Raw genomic sequence first — 23416 nt, 5'->3', positions numbered from 1 at the left:
CTCCCCTGCTTTTCTTCGAAATAGTGCCGTGGGATCTTTTACGTCCACCTGAGAGAGCAGACGGGGCCTCGGTTTAACGTCTCATCCGAAAGACAGCACCTCCAACAGTGCAGCGCTCCCTCAGCACTGCACTGGGTGTGTCAGCCTAGAAGTGGCTGGACTGGAGCTTGACCCCACAACCTTGTGACGCAGAGGCCAGCGTGCTACCAACTGAGACACGGCTGACGCACAAATGTAATGTCAGTTCCCCCCACTTAACCTGGTCATGACCAAAACCTGATAGGTCACAGGCAATTTGCGTTTATTTAGAAGACAGACCTTAATATGTTTACTCTGAATTCCTCTCTCTGCTACCAGTTGTTTCAAAAGAGTTAACGCTTCTGCTGAAATGACAGGAATTTCAGACTAACGGATTAAGCATTTGTACATTAGTATACTTTTGGCATAATTTCAAGGCCCCAGATACAAATACTTAGCTGCTGTCCCAAGCTTAGTTTCCAGAGCCAAATCTGCAGTATGTGTTCAAAGTAAAAGCTATTGAGCATGAATCTTCATCAGAAGGACCATTTGTTCCCTGAGGCTGCCTGTCCCAGTTAAATGACACTCTGGCACTTTTTAACCAAACTGCTCAGTTGAAAACTCACACCTGACCATCCCTTTCTGAACTCTGAACTCTTCTTCACCAGCCTGATGAGTGATTTTATGCTAAGAGATGTTTGGAGTGGGGGAGGTGAAATTCTTTCTGTCAAAACTTTTAATGGGAAACTCGCTGTGAATTTCTGTTTGCATCAACCTCATTACAATTATTGACGGGAGGAATTTCTCCTGGGAATGAGCTTGTTTGGCAATTTAAGTCTAGATATTCTGATCGGCATTAAGCCATTTAACATAATGCCAATTGGGAAGTCTAGGCCTTAATGTCAAAAAAAAATGTCAGCTATGTTAGAAAAATAGTTTGGAGGATCTGTCGTTAAATCTATTGTAAGTGAATCTAAATACATTTGCATCTTGTGTTCTAATAATATGGGCTGGATTTTACAAACCCCGTCGGGTCTGTGGCGGGCGACATCGTTGGCGGGTCCCAACCCCATTGCTGGCTCCATCCCGGCCTCTGATGGTGAATTTCCCTTGATTGGGCTTGTTAAGCCCGCCTAGCGCATTACTCGGCCAATTAGAGGAAGCGGGTCTGGTGTCGTAATTTGATGACACGTCATCAGCCGGTTTCCTTAAAGTGACCATGGCCAGATTTCTTTTGACATTTGTGCTGTCAGTATTCTACAGCATTGAGGTGCTGCAAACACTGACAAGCACTGCACAGAGGTGCAGGGCTGCACCCAGGCTCTTCCATGACTCCCTCCATATGCTTATGGAGGGAGTCACAGCACACAGGGAGGCCCTCTTCCCTTCCCATGGGCAGCAGAAACCTCCCTAGGAGATCAACACAGCCTAGTTGCACGTTGCAGAGGAGGGCACAAGCAGGGATGTGGTCAGGAGGACCTGGGTGCAGTGCCGCAAACATTTCAATGATCTCGGTAGATCACGAAACGTTAGTATAAAGCCACACTCAACCTCAACCTGCTGTGCCTCTCATCACATCCCCATCACTCTGCCTTCCCTACCCTACTCTACTGCACATCCTTACTCACACCAACTTACCTTGGACCTCCACCCATCCCTCTCTATCTACATTGTCAAACATTGAAACCTTTATTTTCAACACTTTGCGTTCTTAGAGAGATGTTTGTACACCTTTGGAAGTGTCTTAGTGAGTTGCAATGCATGGTGAGACATAAGGGTAACCCCCCCCCCCCCCCCCCCAGCAATGGTGATTAGTGTAAAAGGAATGGCTTGGGCATTGAAGGGATGCTTTATGGTGTTGGTGTGGGGTGGTGCCAACCTGGCGCATCATGTGGCAGTCAGGGTATACAGCGTCAAGTGAAGTAAATCTGGCCATGGTGAGGCCATCCCTGGCCTCCCAGGCAGCAATGTACTCGGGTGCTGATGCCCTGTGTCCTGTGCAGCATCAGTTGATTGTGGAGAAGATTGGTGTTGTTGATGCTGGTGCGCCTGGTGATGCTGGTGCGCCTGGTGATGCTGGTGCGCCTGGTGATGCTGGTGTTGGGGCTGATCGTGGTGGGATTCTGAGGACCAAGGTGAGAGCATCCATGCTGATGGAATAGATGGCAGGTGAAGTAGAAATGACAGAAGCAATCTGTCAATGGTGGGAGAGCTAATGCAGCATTCTGAACCTGTAGTGGAAATGTAGTTTAGAGAAGCTAAGGGAACATTTCTCAATCAGCTGGGAGCTTTGACTTGACATTTGAAGCTGTCAACACATCAGCTGATTCAATGGCCACTGATCTCCCACCTCAGCTTCACAGACCTTCCATACTAGTGCTTCCGATATGTCTTCCCTTTTCCGCAACCAAGGATTCCCCTCTACCGTGGTTTACCTAGCCCTCGACCGTGTCCGTTCCATTTCCTGCACTTCTGCTCTCACCTCTTCCCCTCCCACCCAGAATCTCATCTTCCACTCCACCAGCCTCCATATTCAACAGATCATCCTCTGCCATTTCCATCTCCAGCATGATCCCACTACCAAACACATCATCCCCTCACCTCCCCTTTCAGCATTCCGAAGGGACTGCTCCCTCTGCAACACCCTGGTCCACTCCTCAATCACCTCCAACACCCCCTCACCTTCCCACGGCACCTTCCCGTGCAAACGCAGGAGATGCAACACCTGCCCTTTTACCTCCTCCCTTCCCACTGTCCAGGGCCCCAAACACTCCTTCCAGGTGAAACAGCGATTTACTTGTACTTCTTGCAATTTAGTATACTGTATTCATTGCTCACGATGTGGTCTCCTCTACACTGGGGAGACCAAACACAGATTGGGTGACCGCTTTGCAGAACACCTCCGTTCAGTCCGTAAGGGTGACCCCGAGCTTCCAGTTGCCTGTCACTTTAATTCTCCGCTCCACTCCCACTCTGACCTCTCTGTCTTTGGCCTCCTCCATTGTTCCAACGAAGCTCAATGTAATCTCGAGGAACAGCACCTCATCTTTCGATTAGGCACTTTACAGCCTTCTGGACTCAACATCGAGTTCAACAACTTCAGACCATTACCTCTGTCCTTATTTTTTCAGATGGCAGCTGTTGATGATTCTGCCATTCCCATTTACACCTCCTCTAGACCCATCTTTTGTTTCTTTACCTGTCCCATTATCATCTCCTTTTGCTTTGTATAATCATAGCTTTAGTTATTTAATCACTCCTGCTTTCCACCCTATCACAGGCTTCCCTTTTGTTCTTTCCTCCCCCCCCCCTTTCCCTACCCCTGTACTTGCTTAAAATCTGTTACATCTCTAACTTTTTCCAGTTCTGACAAAAGGTCATCGACGTGAAACGTTAACTCTGTTTCTCTCTCTACAAATGCTGCCTGACCTGCTGAATATTTCCAGCATTTTCTGTTTCCAATTCAGATTTCCCACATCCGCAGTATTTTGCTTTTGTACCCTTCAGGATAAAATGGTTTTCTTGATTGGCACAAGTTGCAAACTGTGGCTGCAGCATGTATTGCCTACAGAATGCTCTGCAGCGACTCACCAAGCCTACGGTGACAGCACCTCCCAGCCCCGTGATCTCTGACCAAGAGGGACAAGAGCAGCAATATGACGGGACCACCAACGTTCCCCTCCGAGCAATACACGATCTTGACTTGGATACCTCACCATCCCTTCAGCATTGCTTGGTCAAAACCCTAGCATTTCCAACCTAACATTATCATGGGTGTACCATCAGCACAACAACTGCAGCGGTTCAAGGAGAAGGCCCACCACCACCACCTCAGGGTAGCTAGAGATGGGTAATAAGTGCGGCCTTGCCACCATCACCCAGATCCCAAGAACAAATAAAAAACACAGCATTTCTCCAATGTTACCCTTGGAGGATCTTATGTGGTGTAAATGTGGTGGTGCATGCACATCCTATTGTAATGGTGGTTCAGGCAAATATATTGTGGTTGAATTAGCAAATAAATCCAGAGAATTGCTGGTAGTGGACAGAAACTCATTGGCATTGATGCCAAACAAAGCAGTTCAAATTTCTAAACCTATTTTTCAGTAATACTATACTGTACACAAGAGGGCAGCACAAAAACAGCGCTCTACAAAACTTGTAACCGCACTTCAACATTTTTTTAAACCAAACTATTTTGCTTATACAAATTAAATAAAAATGTATTAATATATTCATAAAACTCACTTTTTAAATGTTTATCCTTTAACGTGTGTATACATTTTTGCTAACAGCTTGTACAGGTCTGTTTAAAAAAAAAATTGAATTTGTTAGATTTATTTTTTGCACTGTTACTGTTGTCGTTCCACAAAAGTGCTTTATAACAGTTGTAATTATGGCTCATTTTTCTTGTCTGTTTCATAAATGATTAGACCAAAGGCTTGCAAGGCAATCCTGAACAACAAGTTGAACAATATGACAGTGGGATTCACAAACTCCCAATAGCATTTTGGATGCTTTTCTGAAATTTTTCCAAGAACAGAAATATCAACCCCTAGGTTCTTTAAGTAGAAAATTTCTCTACGTAAGCTAATTCACTTAATTGTATTGTAAAATTAGGCAGATGTACTGCGCCAGTATGATATTGATATGGTGGGGGAAATTCCAATAATTTCTTTCAGAGTAGACCCTATACTAAAGCAATTAAAAAAGACATTGGTAAGGACAGAGGAGAATGAGGAAGGGAAAAACTTTGGTGTAGGTCACAATGACACTTAATGATATTACCACTTTGTTTTCTGATATACATATTTTGCATTCTTTAAAACATTCACTCCAGAAGTTAAATGCAGGTACTTTCTTATACAAGGATCAACACTTATTCTGTGCTTTAATTAAGGTCATGATGGAGCAGTGAATTGTGTTGGTTGGACTCAGAATAATAAATGGCTCTTGACAGCATCGGAGGACAGGTCGTTATGGGTCTGGCCAGTTCATGGCTCAAAACCTGCACTAATGCTGGTAATTATATATATCTATATTAAAAGGATTGTGAGCCACACATACTTCCTGTAACATGTTCCTGTTGTGCCTATTTCAGTCACGCTATTTCTGTTATGCCTGTCTTTCATGCTTTTCTATCACGATTAAACCTACTTATTTGTTTTACTTTACTCTGATTGTGTCCTCCAGGTTTGGTCTCCAATGTAGATGCATAGAATCATGCAGCATAGAAGGAGGCTATTTGGCCCATTGTCTGTGCCAGCTCTTTGAAAGAGCTATTCAATTAATCCCACCCCCCTGCTCTTTGCCCATAGCCCTGCAAGTTTCTCCTTTTCAAATATATATCTAATTCCCTTTTGAAAGTTACTACTGAATCTGCTTCCACCACCCTTTCAAGCAGTGAATTCCAGATACATACATACCTCTTAGTTTCCAGCTCTGTCTTCATGAAAGGTGGTGCTGTGGCACTATTGTGTACAGCACCATCCACCTCGGTGCTGCTAAAATCATCGGACCTTTGGTCTGCTGCTGTGTGTCCCCTCCCTGCTGCCTCCCTCTTGCGCCTGTGACTTGAGTTGTAGCCAGCTTAGAATAACAGAATGAGAGTCTCCTTCATCTGTTGATTGTAAGAATCCTGCTGTAAAATAATTTGGGCAGTTTAGGTTTATAGTTGGCATGGAACAAGAGCCAAACAATGTCGTTTTATTTGGCACTAATAAGTAATCCTCACTCAGAGAGACCCCAGGATGATTGGTTTGAAAAATGGAAAATGTCACACTGGTGCAGTAGAAGGTGCTGTTCTGAGCTTCAGGTTGAAATATCACAGTGTGTCAGGAACACAGTAGAAGGAGCTGTATTTTGTATTTAACTGTGCTATAGCTGATCTGGGAACGCTTGATACTGATGATAGGTATCTAAAATAGGAAAGTGCTCCATTTCTCCAAAGATTTATGGTAAAGAAAGATTTTTACGTAATCCATTGTGTTGATTTTCTTGAACGTGCACAAAGGACGAATCTTATTTCTCTCTGAGTGATAATTTACCTGAGTATGAAATCAAAAAAATGATCCACATGAATGATTACAACTTTCCAGTTGACAGCAGTGTGCATCCTTCCAGATGAATTATAGTTCCATTACATCACTTTTGACCAATCTGGAGTGACCACTATGATAGTGAGGTAACTTCTAAAAATGAACGTGGAGTATCGAATCGGCATCTGTGCACAATAATGTGACTCATGGGCCCCATAATCTGGCACCAGTGAATTACTCACAGTGCAGCAAATATCCAAATTGTTTTGCGCAATTTCACATTTATTTATGTTTAGCCTGATGTTACTTCTAAATTGCTTAATGTGGAGTCGATCTGAAACAGTGAATTAGACATACTACAATTAGATCTGAAAGGTCATGCTGATCTGCCTGGTAAATAAGTACAGAACTATAGATGTAATTGCTGAATTAATGGTAAAGACTGCCGCATAATTGATGATGCAACCTGAGTGCTTGACAAGACCTGGGAAACTATTGGCCCAACCTAGTAAGTATATATTTATTCATAGCAGATGCAACATGTATGCTGAAATCCACAGTGGTTGATTAGCTGAACATCGGAATGGGAGCATTTTAAAAAGATGTTTTACTAAAACTATTTTCATTTACATCATCAAACCAAATAAAAATGAAAAGTTTTTTTTTTAAAGGCATATGTAATTCATTTATAACATTTATAAGGTTGGCTCCCTGTTGGCAATGCAATCGAGTAACTCACTATGAGGCAAGGGCCTCGAGAATATACGAATAGCTAGTAGGAGCTGTGTTTGTTTGGCTGTTCTTGATTAGTATTTGAAGATCTGAAAGCCCAGTTACCACTGGGAATTTTAAATTGGAGGAATTTAAGAACATTTAAAAAGTAAAGAAAACCTCACCAGGCCTATTCTACCTACAGCCCATATATTATCTGCACAAAGTTATGGTCTGTACGTAATTTATTTAATCTCCTGAGGGGGCTAACCAGCTACAGAAAGAAAAAAACTTCTAAAGAGATAAGTCTCAAACTTCTCCTTCCCACTCACTCTCCAAGATTGACAATTCCAGGGTATCAATGGACCATTAACAACCCACATTATTCAGTCACAATTGCGCACTCCACAGATGAACATTTCCATGGTTTCTGTGATAATTCTTCTGTTTTCAATTGTACTCTTAACCAGATACTCATCCACCTCTTTTTTTTCCAGTTGTATAAAGATTGTACAATACAACAAAATAATGGTCAGATGTTACTCACTATAAAATATGAATCAAGCCTACAGACACAGTGTCACGTCCATTTAACATTTCAACAATTATGTTTCATTTATCAAGTTCAACTCTAATCTGACATGAGAACTGTGTAGCTGCAGAACCATATAAATTGTGGTTTGATCCAGCTCTTTCTCAAAGGAGTTAATCAATGCACCATTACTAGCTTTTGCCTGGAATCTGTTCTACATATCTGTTACTTTGTGGAGTAAAAAATTCTTCTGATATGCAATCTTGATGACACCATATTTGTGTCCGAATGGACTGAATGTACGTCACATATGCTCTGTCCATTGGTGCAAGGCATTGGGCGGCCTAACCAGCACTCGTTCAAAGGACTGTGGGAGCCAGCTTGGAAAACGGCCCCAAAAGATTATAGTGTTCCTTCTGCCCCCGGAAAAGTCTTCAGGCCCGCTGATGGCTGCTCAGTGCCCTCCCCCAAATGGCATCACCCCCTTCGGAGTATGACTTCCAGCCTGCCTCCAAGGAGGACCCATGAATTCACCTCCCCCGCACCCCCCCCCGCCGCAGTGGTGAGCTGTCGATGGCAGCTCACCCATAATATTTAGATGAGGCCTAACTATGAATAGGGCTTGGGAATATTGCTGGAGCCAATGGGTGGGTGTAGAGTGTTTGAAGACCAGGACCTCAAACCCGGCACTAAGCTCATGGTCTACAGAGCAGCAGTGATACCCGCCCTGCTGTATGCCTCAAAGACATGGACCATGTACAGCAGGCACCTCAAAGCACTGGAGAGGTACCACCAGTGCTGCCTCCGCAAGATCCTGCAAATCCATTGGCAGGATAGGCGCACCAACGTCAGTGTTCTCGCTCAGGCCAACATCCCCAGCATCAAAGCTTTGACCACGCTCGAACAGCTCCGATGAACGGGTCACACCATCCGCAAGCCCGATACGAGACTCCCAAAACAAGTGCTCTACTCGGAGCTCCGGCATGGCAAGAGAGCCCCAGGTGGGCAGAGGAAACGCTTCAAGGACACCCTCAAAGCCTCCTTGAAAAAGTGCAACATTCCCACCGACACCTGGGAATCCCTGGCCCAAGACCGCACAAAGTGGAGGAGAAGCATCCAGGAAGGCGCTGAACACCTCGAGTCTCTTCGCCGGAAGCCAAGCGCAGGCAGCGCAAGGAGTGCACGTCAACCCAAGCACCCCACCCACCCGCCCCTTCAACCACTGTCTGCCACACCTGTGACAGAGACTGTAGGGTCCCGCATTGGACTCATCAGTCACCAGCGAACTCATTTTTAATGTGGAAGCAAGTCATCCTCGGTTCCTGAGGGACTGCCTATGAAGAAGGAGAAGAAGTAGTACACACCCTGCCCACCGCCTGCCCAACGTGCAATCCAGTTGAAAACCACCCCAATCTCTGGGTTGGTTACCATAACCACTAGGCTATCATGTGGTGCCATAGTTCACAAAGTATGTCTAGTCAGGCGTCATGGGTAACCATGCTATTCTGGAATTTGTTTGATTAGAGAGTCAGAGTGGAACTTCACAGTTTCTCCTGAAATTGGCCATGAGGCTTTTTGCCTCCCAAGGATTTAGCATTAGTATCAATTGAATAGGGTGGTGCTTAAGATTGCACCAAGCATTGAATAGGATTGGGTTTTATGTATTTTCTTACGTTCTAACTCTGTGGTGTCTTCATAAATTCCAATTGTGTCTTTCATGAGTTACTGTTCTTGTTTTCACATTTCTTTTACATTTTAAATAATACATTTTAAGCAAACATATAAGCAACTTAAAAGAAAAGAATCAAATACACAGTTTGGATTAGCTGTTTCTTCCTTTAGGGAGCACTTGCGATCTAAATTGTCTATAAGAAAGTTTATATGCAGTTGGAGTATTCCAAGTTCTAGTAGATGACAAAATGCTACTAGTCCCTTAGGACACAAAACCAACCTATTTCCAATCGTATTTGGTCTTTCATCCTGAGGTGGAGTTGCCAGTCAAAGTAGGTAAACTATTGCAAATATAAATGAATCTCCCAATCAAAATGGGTGAAATCAATAGGATTTTTATCCAGTTTTATAATAATACAGTTTAAATGTTCAAATCACAATGTCTGTAACCCAATTAACAAAATAGGTTAAACCAAGCAAATTGCTTTTCTTATTTTATATCCTTGAGACACGGAAATATATCTGTCTGTTTTTCTGTCTATTCTTAGGGGACTGAGACATTTTCAAAGCCAGCACGATCAGCTCAGTTCTATTATATGGACAAATTTCTGTTGTTTTCTTCAGGATCAGAGTTTCAGCTGCACAGATACCATCTGGATACAAGCAGGGATGACATTAAAAGGTTAGTGCAAGTTTATTTTGAAATTTATATCCTTTTGGTGATTTGTTTTTGTTTGTTTTGTGCTTATCAAAGTCAGGGATGTGTTGGTGAATGGGACATATTTCTGTCCTGGACAGCATACCCTCATCTAAGAAAATACCTTTTGCATATTGGTCTAATACAAAAAGAACTTTAACTTCTTATTTATTACCGTAAAATGTTCTTTCCAAATGATTACATTTTGCACCCTTGAGATATTGCCTTTTGCACTGAGATTTTAATCCCCGCCATTGCTCTCCTGCTCTCTTTCCATCTGGCTCTTTCTCGGCTTCGAGCCTATCTTACCCTCACCCCCTCCCACCATTTCAGTTGGCCTCAGTTTCTTACCATTTAGCGCCATTATATCCAGCAGCAACACAGCCTCAGCGGGCCTCAGACCCCTGTGATTTCACAGGGAGGGCAGCAGAGAGGAAGGTCGGGGAAGCAGCCAGAGGGGAAGATTGGGGAGATAGCCGGAGAGGGGGGATATGGAGGGCAGCAATTGATAGGGGATAGGGAGGCACCAAAGGAGGGGGATAGGTGAATAGGAAGGGAATCAGAGAGCAGCAGATATGCAGTCAATGATAAAAAAAGGCCACTACAGAGTGAGAGACATCACATAGATCTCAGCAACAGGCATATGACAGGAGTCATAAATAGGTTCTGTGGAATGATAGAAGTCAATGGGAATTTGAAATAGGGAGGATTGAGCAAAGACAACTATCACATACACACGGGGATAGTGTGTCAGGCACAAGTCGTAAATAGGTTTTTGAAGAAGTCTCCAGGATAGTGGATGAGGGTAAAACGGTAGATATTGTCTTCCTGGACATTCAGAAAGCTTTTGATAAGGTGCCTCAGAAGAGGCTTCTCTACAAGATCGAATCTTGCGAAATTAGTGGTAATGTGCGGCATTGAATTGAGAATTGTCTGAATGCCCATAGGGCACTTTGTCAATAGATGTGGATCTGCTTCGACAATGGCTACCAGTGGTGTCCCGCAGGGATCGGTGCTAGAACCTTTGCTGTTTACTATTTCCATTAATAAATAGATGCAGTTGTTGGAAAAGATCCGCAAGTTTGTGGACGACACCAAATATGTGCAAGTGTTAGGACTGTAGAGGATGCTCGACTTCTCTAAGCAGATGTAGATATGTTTGGAATATGATGATTAACTCCTAAAAATGTAGTGTTATGCACGTAGGCAGGTCCAATGCTAAATATAAATGCACCCTTCAGGGAATAGAATTGAAGCTAGTGGTGAGAGAGAGAGAGAGATCTGGGTGTTACAGTGCATCAATCTCAAAAGGTTCATGACCAATGCCGTGAGTCTATAGCCAAAGCAAACAGGGTTCTTGGTTGTATTCACAGGACAATTCGCTACAAAACAAAGCATACCATTTTATCCTTGTACAAGACCTTGGTTAGGCCTCAGTTAGAATTATCTGTGTCCAGTTCCGCAAGGAAAATCACAAAGGAGTCTGATAGGTTTCAGGTTTAGAATCTCTTCAAAAGTTTCAGCTGATGTCTCATCGTCAGTATTTTGGTGAACTTGTGAGCTCTGTTAAAATTGGGTATCTTAGCAAAAGTACCAAGCATCACCAATTTATGATACTCTAAGCTTTTCTCATTAGCTAGACATTGAGAGGAGGTCAGCCAAAACTGCTCCATGGAACCAATATGTCAAGCCTAGATACTGTGCTCTACGAAAAGCTGATTGCTGGTGACGGTAACAAGTTATGAATGTTGTTACATCCGACCTTGTAATTAGAAGAAAGGAGGATATGGCATGCTCTGAGGTCAGTAAACTGATGCCACTTGGATCCTCAGGAAGGACAGAGAGCCATAAGTAAGTTTTTAAGGCTCAACCACGCAGTTAGCACCAGAGATCCTAGTATAGATTCAGAAACATTCATACTTCTTTTGATGCACATTGGTACTCTCATACAGGATGCATTCAAAGGCTGATGGACTAACTGCCCCCTAACTCCGTATACAACCAGTGGAGAAATAGGTTACAGACCCAATTTTTGCATAGGAGCCCACCTGGGAGGGTAGTACTAAAGAGGTTTTGTACACTGAGAGTGAGGAAAAGGGGCAGGAAATTGAGTAGAATGGGCCTATACCCTCTGGAGTTTAGAAGAATGAGCTGAGTATAAAATTCTTAGAGGGCTTGACAGGGTAAACGCTGAGAAGTTATTTCCCCTGGCTGGAGAGTCTAGAACTAGGGGGCATAGTCTCAGGATAAGGGGTCAGTCATTTAGGACTGAGATGAGGAGAAATTTCTTCACTCAGAGGGTGGTGAATCTTTGGAATTCTCTACCCCAGAGGGCTGTGGAGGCTCAGTCGTTGAGTATATTCAAGACTGAGATCGATAGATTTTTGGACAGTAAAGGAATCAAGGGCTATGGGGATAGGGTGGGAAAGTGAAGTTGAGGTAGATGATCAGCCATGACCTTATTGAATGGCCGAGCAGGCTTGAGGGGCCATATGGCCTGCTCCTGCTCCTATTTCTTAAGTTCTTATGTTCTGAAACAAAACCTGGTAAGATGGACCCTGTTCTTGGAAAGACCCAAGGCAGATCTCATTTGATGAACTTAAAATTGTTTCCCTCCTAAAAATGGATCTGAATCTTTGGGTGTTCAATGACCAAATAACTCAGTCAGGGATTTGCAGGTTTTCCTTTACCCCAGTTTATGTAGGGATAGACCACTAAATGGGCAGAGGCCACTTCCGGGCATCCGTCAATGCCTGTTGGGATTTATTATAAACTGTAAATCTTTGTGGAGCCCAGGGTTTTCTAACCAAACGGAAACGGTGAGTTCTCAAAACATTACGCATCTCTAGTTGACTGTATTGGTGTGTATTGTTATCCGGCAGATGTATTGGGAAGATGTTGTTTACGAACAGATAGCCATTCTAAATGATTGTAATTATAGCTCAAATTAAGATTCTGCTATGTGAGTTATTGAAATAGCTAATGGCTTGACTACAGCTGGCAGTATTTTGTGATGCATATGACATGGGCACTTTGCCAGCTCAAGACTGTCAGACTACATTGTTGTAGCTGACTCTTGATCTTGGAGATACTTCCTCCCACCCGTCGTTCAGAATAGGATGGCTCACATTGCCTTCATCTTTAAGAACAACCCTTGAAGGCTATTGCTTTGTGTGTCAATAAAGGAATATTACTGCTGACATTTATTTTAGGAAAACTATTTTCAGAGGCTACCCAGAGTTTGATGGTATTCTGCCATCTGCTATTTAATGGATTTGTGCAGTGCTCCAGGAGATGTAGTGTGTAGCAGTCTGCCAGTTTTGTTAAGCACTCATGCTATCAAGGGACTGCATGGTCAAGATAGCATTCCCATCTCTTCATCAGAAATGACTGCAATTTCCTTAATGAATTACTAATTTTGTATTATTGATTTAATGGCCCCGATAGTTACGTGGAGGGAGCAGGAGCATGTGTTTGCAGGTGGGGGTAACCCGGAAATGCCGGGAACGCGGAGGTCCTGCCGAATTTAATGGCAGGACATCATTATCATTTTTTTACTCCATTTCATGGCCAGAAGCCAGCCAAATTGAGAAGATCGCCGGCTGCTGGGCAGGAATGCCAGTGGTAGAAGGCCACAGCTAGGGAGCACTGGGAACAGTCCCCGGGAACCAGGACATTCGCGGGTTGGTGGGGCTGGGGTGTCGGACAGGCAATTAGGTGAGGGGACCAGGAGTGATTGTGGGTTGGGTGGGAGCGGCCGATCGCGGCAGACGTTTTGTTTGAGGGGCCGGGGGAAGCACTCCTGCTCCTCCTGGCCCACAAGCTGTGCTCTAAAAAGCAGTTACCTGCTGGATCTGGCTGGTCCCGTCTCCCTTCAGCCGCCGGATTTCCCAAGCCCTAGGAAAACTGACCGGCCAGCGTAAAATTCAAATGGCTGCCTAAATCTGAGGAACGGAGTCTCATTAACATATTATAATGACGGACCCGCCTCTCGAGTGCAGGTTACTTGGACGCCCCCACAGCCGCCGCAGTTAAACGGAAGTAGGTATGTTCGTGCCGGGTTGGGCTCGATTTCACATTTTTACCAATTTATCGCCCCCCCACCCCCCAACCCTCTCCCACCCATCGTGGGGGGGCGGGGGGGCAGTTAAATTTGCAAAAATCCCCCCAAATATGTGTGATTCATGGGACAGAAGGGAGACACGATTTTTCTTTCTTCCTTCCTCACTCCTTTTTCCCCTGCGAATTGCGTGCATTAAATCAGTAATCCAAAATAAATAAATTGTCAATGAGGTTATGACTGTTGATAATTCTGCTTCATTCTAGCCATAAGCATTCCTCAAGTTTAGAGACGTGAAAACATTTATATTAATGGGGAAGTACAGGGTGATTCGGATACTACAGAGAGCATGAACTATAACATATGATATTCCTAAAATCTTACCTTTGTTTGTATATCCCTATACAGACAACAGTAAGTCATTCCTAAAGGCAAAGAAAAATCCCACAAAACAAAACAGGTGAGAATTGAGACGCCAAATCCCCCTTTCCAACGCACTCTTGGTTGGCCTCCCACATTCTACCCTACGTAAACTTGAGGTGATCCAAAACACGGCTGCCCGTGTCCTAACTTGCACCAAGTCCCGTTCACCCATCACCCCTGTATTCGCTGATCTACATCGGCCCCCGGTTAAGGAGCGCCTTGATTTCAAAATTCTCAACCTTGTTTTCAAATCCCTCCATGGCCTCGCCCCTTCCTATCTCTGTAATCTCCTCCAGCCTCACAACCCCCTGGGATATCTGCACTCCTCTAATTCTGCCCTCTTGAGCATCCCTGATTATAATCGCTCAACCTTTGGTGGCCGTGCCTTCTGTTACCTAGGCCCTAAGCTCTGGAATTCCCTGCCTAAACCGCTCCGCCTCACTACCTCTCTTTCCTCCTTTAAGGCGCTCCTTAAAACCTACCTCTTTGACCAAGCTTTTGGTCACCTGCCCTAACTTATACTTATGTGGCTCAGTGACAAATTTTTTATCTTAAAATACTCCTGTGCAGCGCCTTGGGACGTTTTACTACGTTAAAGGCACTATATAAATACAAGTTGTTGTTGTTGTTTGTGCCATCTGAACCCCACTACGAGTATATAATAGTTTCCACAACAGACTCCCTTACCCAATCTCAATTCCAAAAGTTGAAACAGTTTGAGGAAAAGTTCAAATAACCTGGGCACAAAATAACAATTTAGTGACCCCCCTTGTCCAAGCAATTGAACTTGGGATCAAATATCTAAAAGACAATACTGAGTCTGCTGAAAAAGTTGTATCACCCCTACAAATGAAACTTAATGACCACAGACTAAATATTACTGTTGGCAAAGTTATTGTAACACACCAAATTCCACACTCTGCTGTTTTAATGGAGGGATTAAAATAAAATAAATGGGTAAAACTTCTGTTAAAACAGTGGAGAGAGGAATTTGGTATGAATACATTGAGCATTAGTATGCTGATAATACTTTCCAAGCTCATGAGAATGGATATTGCTGAAAAATGACTGGCTAACTCACAGGTCTGATCTGGTAGCTCACCTGATTTTTCTAAACGTTCTTAATTAGCATATTACGAAAAGGTGTTACATAGAAACATAGAAGATAGGAGCAGGAGTAGGCCATTCGGCCCCGCTCCGCCATTCAATGAGATCATGGCTGATCATCCAAATTCAGTACCCTGTCTTCTCCCCATATCCCTTGATCCCTTTAGCCTTAAGAAATATATCTAACTCCTTCTTGAATATATTTAATGAATTGGCCTCAACTGCCTTCTGTGGTAGAGAATTCCACAGGTTCACCACTCTCTGGGTGAAGAAATTCCTCCTCATCTCTGTCCTAAATGGCTTACCCCTTATCCTTAGACTGTGACCCCTGGTTCTGAACTCACCCGCCATCGGGAACATCCTTCCTGCATCTAGTCTGTCTAGTCCTGTTAGAATTTTATAAGTTTCAATGAGATCCCCTCACATTCTTCTAAACTCCAGCGAGTATAAGCCCAATCGGCCCAATCTCTCCTCATACGTCATTCCTGCCATCCCAGGTATCAGTTCTGGTGAATCTTCGCTGCACTCCCTCCATGGCAAGAACATCCTTCCTCAGATAAGGCGACCAAAACTGCACACAATACTCAAGGTGCGGTCTCACCAAGGCCCTGTACAGCCGCAGCAATACATCCTTGTTCCTGTACTCGAATCCTCTCGCTACGAAGGCCAACATACCATTTGCCTTCTTAACCGCCTGCTGCACCTGCATGCTTACCTTCAGCGACTGGTGCACAAGGACACCCAGGTCTCGTTGCACTTCCCCTTCTCCCAATCTATTGCCGTTCAGATAATAATCTGCCTTCCTGTTTTTGCCACCAAAGTGGATAACCTCGCATTTATCCACATTATACTGCATCTGTCATACATCCGCCCAATCACCCAACCTGTCCAAATCATACTGGAGTTTCTCGGCATCCTCCTCACAGCACACACGCCCACCCAGCTTTGTGTCATTTGCAAACTTGGAGACATTACATCTAGTTCCCTCGTCTAGTTCATTAATATATATTGTGAATAGCTGGGGTCCTAGCACCGATCCCTGCGGTACCCCACTAGTCACTGCTTGCCACTCGGAAAAAGACCCGTTTATTCCAACTCTTTGCTTCCTGTCTGCCAACCAGTTCTCTATCCAAGTCAGTACCTTGCCCCCAATCCCAAGTGCTTTAACTTTACACGCTAATCTCTTATGCGGGACCTTACCGAAAGCCTTCTGAAAGTCCAAATACACCACATCCACTGGTTCTCCCTTATCTATTCTACCAGTTACATCCTCAAAAAATTTCAGTAAATTAGTCGAGCACGATTTACCTTTTGTAAATCCATGTTGACTTTGTCCGATCCTGTCACTGTTTTCCAAGTGCTCTGCTATTACATCTTTTATAATGGACTCTAGCATTTTCCCCACTACCGATGTCAGGCTTACCGGTCTATAATTCCCCGTTTTCTCTCTACCACCTTTTTTGAATAGTGGGGTAACATTAGCTACCCTCCAATCCATGGGAACTGTTCCAGAGTCTATAGAATTTTGGAAGATGACCAGCAATGCAGCTACTATTTCTAGGGCCACTTCCTTAAGTACTCTAGGATGTAGATTATCAGGCCCTGGGGATTTATCGGCCTTCAATCCCGTCAATTTCCTTCACACCATTTCCCTACAAATACTGATTTCATTCAGTTCCTCCCTCTCATTAGACCCTATGTTCCCCAACATCTCTGGGAGGTTATTTGTGTCCTCCTTTGTGAAGACAGAACCAAAGTTTGTATTTAATTGGACTACCATTTCTTTGTTCCCCATTATAAATTCCCCTGATTCTGACTGCAAGGGACCTACGCTTCACTTCACCAATCTTTTACTCTTCACATATCTATAGAACTTTTACAGTTAGTTTTTATGCTCCCTGCAAGCTTACTCTCATACTCTATTTCCCCCCTCTTAATTAATCCCTTTGTCCTCCTTTGCTGAATCCTAAACTGCTCCCAATCCTCAGGTTTACTGCTTTTTCTGGCCAATTTATATGTCCTCTCGTTGGATCTTATGCTATCCCTAATTTCCCTTGTTAGCCACGGTTGAGTCACCTTTTTTATTTTATTTTTATGCCAAACAGGAATGAACAAATTCTGTAGTTCATCCATGCGATCTTTAAATGTTTACCATTGCCTATCCGCCGTCAACCCTTTAAGTAACATTCCCCAATCCATCCTACCCAACTTGCGCCTCATACCATCGTAGTTTCCTTTATTTAAATTCAGGACCCTAGTCTCTGAGTCAAATACTTCACTCTCCATCTTAATGAAGAATTCTATCATATTATGATTGCTCCGCCCCAAGGGGCCTCGCACAACAAGATTGCTAATTAATCCTTTCTCATTACATAATACCCAGTCTAAGATGGCCTGATCTCTAGTTGGTTCCTCGACATATTGGTCCAGGAAACCATCCCGTATACACTCCAGGAATTCTATTATATGAGTTATTATAGGAGTTGAACATGTCATATATTTTTGGAATCGCCCTAGCCCAGATGATTGCCTCCAAGTTTATGGCCTAGAAATTCAGTTGGTTGCGCCAGCCGGTAGCGCCTTAGGAGGAGTAGATGTCAGGCGCTAGGCGGCTAGCGGCCGGGCGCAGCGCGATCTGCGCCTCGCCCCAACTTCACTCAAGATTTAGCGGCGGCGCAAAGTCTTTGCGTGCGCTCAGCTGCGTGCGCAGATCCTGACGTCATTTCCTCGTGCAACGTGTGGTGTATGTGCCTTTAAGAGCAATTGTGGTGTATGTGCCTTTAAGAGCCCCAGGTGTGCGTAATGCCGGTAATTGCCACTTGGGCTATATAAGCCTGTGTATTGTGTATATCCTTTAGAACCCCCCCCCAGACTTGCTTAGTAAATACCTATGAACCAACTCCTGTCTTCAGTGTCTTTATCTACACACGGACACTACAGTGGTGACGAAGTGGAAACGGACTTACCTGCAATTCGGCAGCACCTCAAGGACATCGATTCCTCCAGCGTCCAGAAGACTCAAGGAAGTAATAGAAACTGTGGTTTCACCAGCTGGCCAAGCTGGTGGCAGGTACTGCGCTAATCCTTCCTGGGCGTCAGGCTGGGGCTCCAGCGGCGGGCTCTACAGCTGAGACAGGCAGCGAAATCGGAGGCAAGCAATAACGGACTGGGAGGGTGCACTCGGGAGACGGCCGGCGCGGCAAGCAGGTCAGCGTTTAGACCTCCGTCGGGAACGTGTCTCCAACAGTGAATAAACGGAAACCACAGTAAAACAGCGTTGTTATCGGTAGCAGCGGCGGGAAAGCGCAGGAAGCGCCATATCGTTGCTACAGAGAGAAAAAAAAAAGCGCGGGAAGCGCCATATTTTTTTTGAAATGCCTAAGTCTGGCAATATTGATGCTTTTGATAACGAAACAGAGCCTAACTTTGGCAATATTGATGTTTTTGATAACAAGATAGAGGATTGGACCACATATGTAGAAAGAGTGGAGGTGTTTTGCACCGCAAATGGAATAGAAGATGAAAAAAAAGCTTCAGTGCTTCTGGATCTAATGGGCGCAGAAACATACAAGCTGTTACGCAACTTAATCACTCCAGCCGAACCGATGGACAAGAATTTTGAGGAGATTGTTGATACCCTACACTGCCAATTCGAGGCAGGACTGGCAGATTCTCTGCAAGACAAATTCATCTGCGATCCCCTAAGTGTAGAAACACAAAAAAAGGTATCTTCTGGAAAAGATTTAACACTGGACAAGGCTTTCAGTGCAATAGGAGCGGCAAAGATACAGCAAAGGCCACAGGATTTCGGCACCCATGAAATGACACGGGGTTTCAAGAGATGTTATCGCTGCGGCAGAGCCAACCATGACCAGAGGGATTGCTGGTTCAAAGAAAAAGCATGCAGACGATGCGGGAAGATGGGACACATTCCACGTGTATGCCGATCTGAAAATAAAAAATCCACTAACGGGAAGAGAATCAATAAGGAAAAGCACAGAAAGGTACAAATGATGACGGACAGTAGCTCCAAAGACCAGAAGAGCGATAGCGACTCCGGGAACAAGAGACTAAGCTCTCTCAAATTACATAATGTAATTGCCAATGCAGATTACCAGACCATTTGGGTTACCCTCATAATAGCAGGGTCCCCAGTTAAAATGGAGCTAGATACAGGATCAGCTCTAACCGTAATAAATCGACGAGATTACGAGAGGCTATTTTCGCATATACCTCTAAAAGACACATCCATTATCTTAAAAACATATACGGGGCAGAAAGTATACCCCAAAGGAAAAATAAAGGTGCCTGTGGTATACAACGGCAAAGAAATACAAAAGTTGTATTTATACATTCTACAAGATGGTGGTCCACCGTTGTTGGGACGTGAATGGATAAGGAAGATACGTTTAGGCTGGCACTCCATTCAGGCACTGACGGTGACCAGTAAGGAAAAAAACAATGATGACATCATACCTGAACGATTAAAAGACATCTTGGCCAACGCCAAAGAAGTGTTTCAAGAGAAACTAGGAACCTTGAAAGGCATCGCCGCCTCAATAAAAGTGGAAGATGCAGCAATTCCAAAAATTTTTAAGGCAAGACCGGTGCCATACGCAATACGTCCGGCAGTCGAGGCAGAGCTGGAGAATTTGGAAAAGGCAGGCGTATTATCCAAAATAGATTGGAGCGAATGGGCAACACCCATCGTTCCAGTCATGAAAAAAGCATTGAAAAATAACTCTGAGGAACAGAGAAAAATTCGCATCTGTGGGGACTTTAAGGTGACTGTAAACCCGGTCCTTCACACGGTACAGTATCCTCTTCCGAGGATGGAAGCTATTTTCGCCTCACTATCCGGAGGAAAACATTTCACAAAAATTGACTTGGCACAGGCATATCTACAGATGGAGGTTGAGGAGACCTCTAAAAAGTATCTCACAATAAACACACACAAAGGCCTGTACCAGTACAATCGACTGGTTTTTGGAGTGGCATCAGCTCCAGCTATCTGGCAAAGAGCTATGGAGCAAGTCCTGCAAGGGATTCCGGGGACTCAGTGCTACCTAGACGACATCCTTATAACAGGAGAAAACGACAACGAGCACCTTGCCAATTTGGAGCAGGTGCTCACTAGGCTGAAAGAACGGGGCCTACGAGCAAATCGCCCCAAGTGCGAATTTTTCCAAAATCAGATATCATATTGTGGCCACATAATTAATAAGGAAGGGTTGCATAAGTCACCTGAAAAAATTGAAGCAGTTATAAAAGCCCCAGCACCTGAAAATGTTTCACAATTGAGGTCATTCCTGGGATTAATAAATTACTATCATAAATTTTTACCGAACTTATCAACTATTCTACACCCTCTTAATGATCTTCTACGCACAGGAGTGATTTGGAAATGGAACGAAGACTGTAAACGTGCCTTCCATAAATGTAAAGACTTAATCACATCCGAGAAAGTTTTGGCTCATTACAACCCATCACTACCAATCAGACTGGCGTGCGATGCATCCCCTTACGGTATAGGAGCGGTATTGTCCCATAGATTCCCTGATGGCTCGGAACGGCCGATAGCTTTTGCGTCACGCTCATTGAACTCAGCTGAGCGTAACTATTCCCAGATAGACAGGGAAGCACTCAGCCTGGTATGGGGAGTGAAGAAATTCAACCATTACCTACACGGACAAAAATTTACCTTGCTGACTGACCATCAACCCCTCATCTCCATATTCAACCCTAAGAAAGGTGTCCCCATTATGACGGCACAAAGACTACAGAGGTGGTCCCTTTTTCTAGGGGCACACCAATACAACATTGAATACAAAGGGTCAAAACAGCATGGGAATGCTGACGGTTTATCGCGCCTGCCGTTGCCAACGATAGAAGAGGCACCTACAGTAGACCCAGTAGAGATATTCCACTCTACCATAGTGGAATGTCTACCGGTGACAAATTCTGCCATTGAAAGGGAGACAAGAAATGACCCTACTCTCTCACGGGTCTACGATTTAACAATGAAGGGATGGCCAGCACATGGCGAACCACTGTTGCCAGCATTCTCGCAAAGAAGAGAACAGCTGTCAGTGTGCCGAGGAACCTTGATGTGTGGATCCAGAGTGGTGATTCCACCCAAACTCCAGGATAAAGTGCTAAAGGAGCTTCACGAAGGGCATCTGGGTGGAGTGAAAATGAAGAACCTAGCTAGGGCGTTTGTATGGTGGCCAGGTATCGACGGAGACATCGAAGACATGACCAAGAGCTGCCTACGATGCCAGAAGGTCCAAAATGCTCCGCCACAGGCCCCTCTACATCCATGGGAGTGGCCCTCATCTCCCTGGCAAAGGGTGCACATCGACTTTGCTGGTCCATTTATGGACTCAATGTTCTTAATCGCAGTTGATGCACACTCCAAGTGGCCGGAGGTAATAAAGATGTCCTCCACCACCACGGAAAAAACCATCACAATATTAAGGACCATATTTGCCAGGAATGGGCTGCCGGAACAGATCTGTTCTGATAATGGACCGCAATTTGTGTCCGAAGAATTCAGAAAGTTCTTAAAGAACAATGGGGTAAAGCACTACACGTCCGCCCCATACCATCCCGCCACCAATGGATTGGCTGAAAGGTTTGTCCAGACCTTTAAGAAGGCCATAAAGGCCATGGGTAATGAAGACATAAAACTTCAGCACAAGGTGGATAACTTCTTATTTGCATATAGGAATGCAACACATATGGTTACAAACCAAACTCCCGCCATGATGCTCTACAATAGAAACCTAAGATGCCGGCTGGATTTGGTCAAGCCCAACATCCGAAGGGACGTGGAGAACCGGCAGTTTCAGGGCATGAATGAAAGGCCAACTAGGGCCTTCCAGATAGGCCAACCGGTTTTGGCCCGGGACTACCGTACCGAGAAATGGCAGCCTGGAACTATCTGCACACGACTAGGACCACTGATGTATACCGTGGACATCGGAGAAAGCATAATAAGGCGCCATGCTGACCAAATCATCAAGTCATCCGAAAAGGGACAACCTACACCACCACGCTATACATCTAACGATGAAGTAGAGATACCCATATCTACCTCCGATCCGGTGATACTGGAACCCGATGAACCCGACACTGGCCTTCAAGCCGAATCAGCTTTGCCAGAAGAACCTATTACACCCCCGAGGCGTTATCCGGACCGAGTCAGGAAGCCTCCTGAGAGACTAACTTATAATTAATTAATACAGCAATGTATATTATTTTGCATATAACATGTAATTAATAATTACTTAAAATATGATGTACTAGTTAGCTAGAAGGGGAGGAATTGTGGTGTATGTGCCTTTAAGAGCAATTGTGGTGTATGTGCCTTTAAGAACCCCAGGTGTGCGTAATGCCGGTAATTGCCACTTGGGCTATATAAGCCTGTGTATTGTGTATATCCTTCAGAACCCCCCCCAGACTTGCTTAGTAAATACCTATGAACCAACTCCTGTCTTCAGTGTCTTTATCTACACACGGACACTACACAACGCCCTTTGTGCGCCCCAAACCGGAAATTCAGTCGCTTCGCCCCATTGTGCGCTTGGCGCCCCTAGCGACTGTTACAGTGGAATGGTGCTCAGTCGATGCGGGGCGCGGGGGGCGCAAATTAAAGGGCTCTCCTCCTGCACTATAAAAGGCTGCCATTTCGCAGCACTCCTTCTTGAGAGACGGATCTTTGCAGAGAGACCAAGGTAGAGAGCTTTCTGCTTTGGCTCATCACTCGGACCGGTACTTGTGGCTTCAGGCCACAGCTTTCCACTTGTCTTTGCCTTCATTGACATCTCATTGTTTGCCAGCATATTATGGGGGCTGCAATGGGTGTAAACGCTGGCTTTTTCAATTACATCCAAAGGGCTCACAGACGCCGTGAGAGATTGGCAGCCCTGGCTAGACGGAGAGGGGGCAACAGGCGTCGGCAAAGGAGGCCTTACCCACCCAGGGTATACCGCCAGCAGTTCTCCTATCTCAACATGTCTGAAGAGCAGTGTGTTCGGAGGCTGCGATTCCGAAGGGAGGTGGTCACAGAGATCTGCCACCTGCTTGGCGGTGATCTGCAGCCACAGCTGAGGTGCAGGACGTCTCTGTCGGTGGCAGTGAAGGTGACGGTGGCTCTC

General features: G+C 44.7%; 1 protein-coding gene and 1 long non-coding RNA gene across 3 annotated transcripts in view; one reads left to right on the top strand and one right to left on the bottom strand.

Moving 5' to 3' along the window:
- The window catches only part of wdr27 (WD repeat domain 27), a 608079-nt gene that overhangs the window by 75056 nt on the left and 509607 nt on the right, over positions 1-23416 (top strand). For both annotated transcript variants that reach the window (XM_085979531.1, XM_085979524.1), the window contains exons 18-19: positions 4919-5040; positions 9519-9652. In XM_085979531.1, coding sequence (XP_085835657.1) covers positions 4919-5040; positions 9519-9652 — 256 coding nt within the window. The remainder of the gene's footprint in view (positions 1-4918; positions 5041-9518; positions 9653-23416) is intronic.
- Positions 4266-13616, bottom strand: LOC147120919 (uncharacterized). The gene is made up of 3 exons (XR_015075862.1): positions 13513-13616; positions 5445-5659; positions 4266-4324 (listed from the first exon to the last, which is right to left on the bottom strand). It is a non-coding gene; the product is annotated as an uncharacterized LOC147120919 (long non-coding RNA).

The sequence above is a fragment of the Somniosus microcephalus genome, chromosome 3 (genome assembly GCF_052327205.1).
Source record: "Somniosus microcephalus isolate GS21.2 chromosome 3, FLI_Smic_1.0, whole genome shotgun sequence".
Lineage (NCBI taxonomy): Eukaryota > Metazoa > Chordata > Chondrichthyes > Squaliformes > Somniosidae > Somniosus > Somniosus microcephalus.
This window is presented reverse-complemented; position numbering and strand designations above follow the sequence as displayed.